A 4771-nucleotide genomic window follows, 5' to 3' on the forward strand; every position below is an offset into this window, starting at 1 on the left:
GATCTTGTGGCTAACTCCGATATTCTATAGCGCTCCCAGCTGTACTTGCGCATAGCGGCGCGATCCAAGTCCCGGCGATGATCATGTCGATTCTTGGCGGCCTTTTGATTTATGGAACAATTATCAGTTTCTCCATGTTTTTCAAGGAGCAGGAGGAGTTTTGAGTCACCATGGGTTTCAGCTAGTTAGGGTGAAGTCACTCAGATGCGCTTGGTCGCATCTGATTTGCCAATTTACCAGACCTACGAATGCTACCTCCTATTCACCGGGCCATGGGTTCCTTTATGAAACACCCCTTTGTTTTGACGTATGGTGAGAGTCCTTCATGTGAAATTTGCCGCGAATTTCAGCCTCTAGTTTACTTTTATTCTGATTGAATGATATGATTGATGTACTATAGCTGCTATGAGGTTATCTAGAGGTTTCAAGGGAGACCGTGGAGGTTTTGAGGTCCCTTACGGAGAGCATCCTAATAGGTGCCGTAAGCTACTACTCTGTATATGTAAATGCTTAACATGCCTGGCAAGCGATGTATCACGTGATCACGTGCAGCTTTTTCAAGGCGCGTCGTGTAATTTACAATATAGCAGTCGAAGAAACGCTTGCTACTTAAGCTGGCCGAACTGCACCCCCCCTTTTTTTTAGAGATTCGGTATATTTATAAGATGTGAATTTTGAACTAGGAGTGTATATCTAAAATGAGCATCTGGTCTGGTGGTATCGTACTGGATGGACAATCTCAACTTCGAGGTGAGGCGGTCGATCAATCTCGGTCTACCAGCTACTAAGATCTATACAGGCCTGCAACTAATTGACAGATCCTCGAATTGGCACTCTGATATACCAAGGGACTCAATACTAAGTCTTCGTTGCTTTGTGAACCCAGCTTTAATACCATTATATGCCCGCGTTGGCCCAAACCTCGAATTGCATACAAATAATACGGAAACATCGCAATGGCTCAAAACCAAATTACTTGGGGGGGTTTGGCTCGAAGAGGAGGACATGGATACGATTCAGACAGTTCAGTGCCCGGTCAGCCTTCTTGTGAGTGTCGATAGCACGATACGAACAAAGACAGGATCAACCACCACAGACATAATAGTGTACGGCGCCCTGTCGAGCGCAACGTCACTCAAACGTCCTCCGACTCCTCCCGTGTCCTCTTCGGCAAGCTCTGATGAAACTGCTCTGCGAGCTATCAGACAAGAACTGAGAATATATGCCATCCCCATCTCCTCATCCCTTATCAACAGAACGCGTGCACTCCCAACATCGCAAAATACGAGTGAACTTCTTGGACATGAAACACTTGGAGAATTCCTTCCAGACATTCGTTCTCCGAGCCCCAAGCGTAAGCGGGTGGCGACATTGTTTGAATCGGTTACACAACATCATAAGAGGGTGTGTCAGAAGGGAGGGGAGGGTGTGTCTCAGTTGATGGCGCACTCGCAATTCCAGTCATCACACCAGTCACAGACTCTCCGCATCAAGCGGGAGTCTGAGGAACCCAGTCTTCCCTTATTAGACCGGATTGCATCACAACGCTCAAGATCTCTCTCCGTTGGGGCGAACCTGCACCCTAGCAAACCTTCCGAGTTTCGTACGGAGCCTCCTAGGCCCGGCAGTAATCGGGGGCATCCGCGTGAGTTAATCAAGAGGAATACGCCCAATCCCTTCATCGAATCCTCTTTACGAAAAGAGAGAGAACCTTCACCGGCGTTGCCATCATCTGATGGAAGGCTTGAGCTTTCATCTGCGCCCAAGGATGCCGAAGACGTCATTCTCGAAAACAAGAACACAATCTCTCGTACGATATTAACGTGCATGCGGCTATATGGCTTCAACCGCTCGACGCGGTCTGGGTCTTCGGGCAAGAACCCGAATAGTCACGATACGCTTCCCTCCCAAAATGAAGAAAAGGATCATCGCATTGCTGCTGCTGCTGCTGCTGCCGCACCTCTGGCCACGCCAACCCCAAGCACGGATGAAGATGAGTTTAAGGCGATGTATCATGCGACTTATCGTGCATCCACCTTCGCTCTACGGAAGTATCTGAAAGAAACGTCTGTCAGTCAAGGCAGCTCGAAATATTTGCCGCCTTTGCTGGAAAAAGGAAAGGCAATGACGTATATTGATGAGTTCTTGAGATTATTCTGTGAGGAAAACTGAGCCTGTCTGGTACGGCTGAACGAGACATGACGTTACGATGTATATAATCCTATCCACCTAGACAAACAGCAATATGAGTAATTAAGAGAGCTGTTGGTCATCAGATACTGCATTGCCTCCGCATTCAAGCAACGAACAAAACCACCATGACATATGAGTATTTGAACTCTGTAAACACTAAGAAAGTTCATACAGTACATGGCTTTAGCAAGATAGGCTATGACGGTATCGGCTTTGTGATTTTCCGACCGCCGAAGTGCATCATCGCCGACCTTCCCGATAGCTACAGAAGATCCGAACTCCATCCGCATATCAAGTTTACCTCTGTTGGTTTACAAAACAGCTTACACTTTATTAGAACCTTATACCGTTACGCCATGGATGTCTCCAACAACCGTCTTTTCCGGTTCTCTAAGCCGGAATGGTTAAACAACAATACCGTCCGCAACGCAGGCGTCTACACATCGGGAGCGTTGGTGAGCTTATCCACCCGTCCTATGTCAAGGTGCAATCGCACTGACGAAGTCTACCAAAGTTTTCTCTCGGCTTTTTCTTCTTAGTTGATGCAGCTGCGTTCTCTCATAGCTCACGAAATGGGTCAAATGTGCATGTCAAATTTGTCGACTGGATCCCCGGCATTTGCTCTGCGCTCGGAATGCTTGTTATTAACTCAATCGAGAAGTCGCGGCTGCACGCAGATAGCTGGAGCTACAGTGGAAGCGGTGTTGCGTGGAAAGCGCGGTTTGTACTTTTCCTTGGGTTTGCACTCTTGGCTGGCGGTTTGGCAGGCAGTGTGGTTAGTATCCCTTCGCAGATGTCCCCAGGATGATGCTGCGTATGCGCAAAATGCATACGTCCTCTGTCGTGAAGGCCTAATGATAGCTAACAATTTCGACAGACGGTCATGGTCCTTAAATACCTCATTAAACAATACCCACTGCAAACGTTATACTTTGGAATCGCCAATGTCGTTGCGAATGGACTCGTCATGCTGAGGTATGCGCTTCATATCTGCTATTAATGGAACGGGTTACTGACTTCTTTGCTCGGCAGCACAATTGTTCTCTGGATTTCACAGAACATAGAAGACGATTACACCTACAACCTTGCGTTGTAATAACTGATGGAGTGTGGCACGCATTTTGGGATTTTATCATGATTAGCTGCTTTTATCTTTCCCCATTTATTCTTTCGAGTGGCTGGCGTAGTCGCGATTCATATGCGTCTAACCTTATGTTATGATTATGTTCGTGGGATGCCTATATGGCCAATTACACATTTTCCATTCCCTTAGGTCTACTACTCAAGTTGACCGCATACATATGAGGCCCGGGCCCTCGCCAAGAGACAATGAAGCAGAAACGGATGTCGTAGTACATTCAGGCAACAACATATTCTGACTCTGTAGATGCATATGCCGTTTGGCCAACGGCTTACGCATAACAAGTTAAATGTTACATAAAGCGGTCGCAATTACTTCAGCTAGCCGTAAAGAGTTTTATTATTTATATATGCCCTTGTAATATGCGGTTCCATTGAAGCACACAGTCTTCCCGCACCCATGCGTAACCTAAGCCAAGTCTGGCTACGAATACATGAAACACGATCCCAGCCCGTACAAACGTAGCCTTGAAGTGAAGAGACGGGATATTATTCCCAGAAATAGATCGATGGGAGCCTATCACGGCAACCCGGCATTCGTCGTCGTGATTTCAGGTCAGCATCCTCGACAGGAAGTCACCAAATGAGTGACAGCAATCGCAGTGGATAAAGCAACTGTCTTGGAGTGAGCCCATACAACCGCACGTGCGAGTAACCTCGCCGCGTCAGTAGTAAAAACGCGCCAGAGCAAGGCATTGGACATTCAAACAACCGTATGCACGAATGAGCCCTAAGCAGACGAAGGAACGGGGTGCGCCCGCAATCTATCCATGATGGCATCCACAGCCTCCATGTCTCCAGCATCGACCTTCTCCCCCTGGGGATATCCCTCAGGCAGGTGCTTTACCAACTCATCCATAGCAGGCTGGTAGTTGCGTACAGCCGACGAGAGAGCGAACACAGCCTTCTTCCGCGTAGCGGGGTTCGAATCCGTAGTCGACATAGTGACCAGCTTAGGGACAGCGTTGAAGACGACAAGCTTATCCTGGGCCTTCTCGTTATTCTGCACGGCGGTTCCGATACACCACGCAGCCATGCGTCTCATCTCTGCTTCCTCGTGCTGAAGGAGTTCAACCAGCGGCGTCCACAGGCCGAGGGGCTCGAGGTTGTTTGCGTTATCTATAGACTCGATGAGCTGTTCGAAGTTGTCGAATGCGATCAGTTTGTTCTCGAGGTCAACTTCATCGGAGTGCAGTGCTTCCATAGCGGCTTTCATTAGGTCGGCGTCGGAGGGACCGCCGAAGAGAGCTGAGAGCATCTCCGGGGTGAGACCGCGGGCAGTGGAATCAGCAGCATTGTTGGAGGCATTGGGGTTGTCGGATTGTTGAGTAGTGGAGTTTTGGATACTCCATTTGAGGAGGTTGTTCATGTTTGCGTCCATACTGGTCAGGTTCTTCCTCGATTAGATTTTAGGGGGGGTTTTTTTTTCAAAAAAAAA

General features: G+C 48.2%; 4 protein-coding genes across 4 annotated transcripts in view; 3 read left to right on the forward strand and 1 right to left on the reverse strand.

Annotated features, from left to right (window-relative positions):
* BDV27DRAFT_139743 (Vps55 family protein) overlaps positions 1 to 462 on the forward strand; it is a 1111-nt gene extending 649 nt beyond the window's left edge. Inside the window, exon 3 of the mRNA XM_032069515.1 lies at positions 31 to 462. Within this exon, the coding sequence (XP_031920299.1) occupies positions 31 to 164 (134 nt within the window). The 3' untranslated portion in view covers positions 165 to 462. The remainder of the gene's footprint in view (positions 1 to 30) is intronic.
* A 166-nt stretch (positions 463 to 628) lies between these two features.
* On the forward strand, positions 629 to 2305 carry BDV27DRAFT_93039 (uncharacterized protein). Its single transcript, XM_032077977.1, has 2 exons — positions 629 to 750; positions 800 to 2305. Exons 1-2 carry the CDS (start codon positions 699 to 701, stop codon positions 2170 to 2172), a joined length of 1425 nt encoding a protein of 474 aa, XP_031920300.1. The 5' UTR covers positions 629 to 698; the 3' UTR covers positions 2173 to 2305.
* A 167-nt stretch (positions 2306 to 2472) lies between these two features.
* On the forward strand, positions 2473 to 3646 carry BDV27DRAFT_139746 (UPF0220 family protein). The gene is made up of 4 exons (XM_032069516.1): positions 2473 to 2648; positions 2708 to 2968; positions 3071 to 3168; positions 3226 to 3646. The coding sequence occupies exons 1-4, from the start codon at positions 2550 to 2552 to the stop codon at positions 3287 to 3289; spliced, it is 522 nt and encodes a 173-aa protein (XP_031920301.1). The 5' UTR covers positions 2473 to 2549; the 3' UTR covers positions 3290 to 3646.
* On the reverse strand, positions 3646 to 4769 carry fes1 (Hsp70 nucleotide exchange factor FES1). Its single transcript, XM_032069517.1, has one exon. It carries the CDS (start codon positions 4712 to 4714, stop codon positions 4064 to 4066), a length of 651 nt encoding a protein of 216 aa, XP_031920302.1. The 5' UTR covers positions 4715 to 4769; the 3' UTR covers positions 3646 to 4063.
* Between the last annotated feature and the right edge of the window lie 2 nt (positions 4770 to 4771).

The sequence above is a fragment of the Aspergillus caelatus genome, assembly GCF_009193585.1.
Source record: "Aspergillus caelatus strain CBS 763.97 unplaced genomic scaffold BDV27scaffold_523, whole genome shotgun sequence".
Classification (NCBI taxonomy): Eukaryota; Fungi; Ascomycota; class Eurotiomycetes; order Eurotiales; family Aspergillaceae; genus Aspergillus; species Aspergillus caelatus.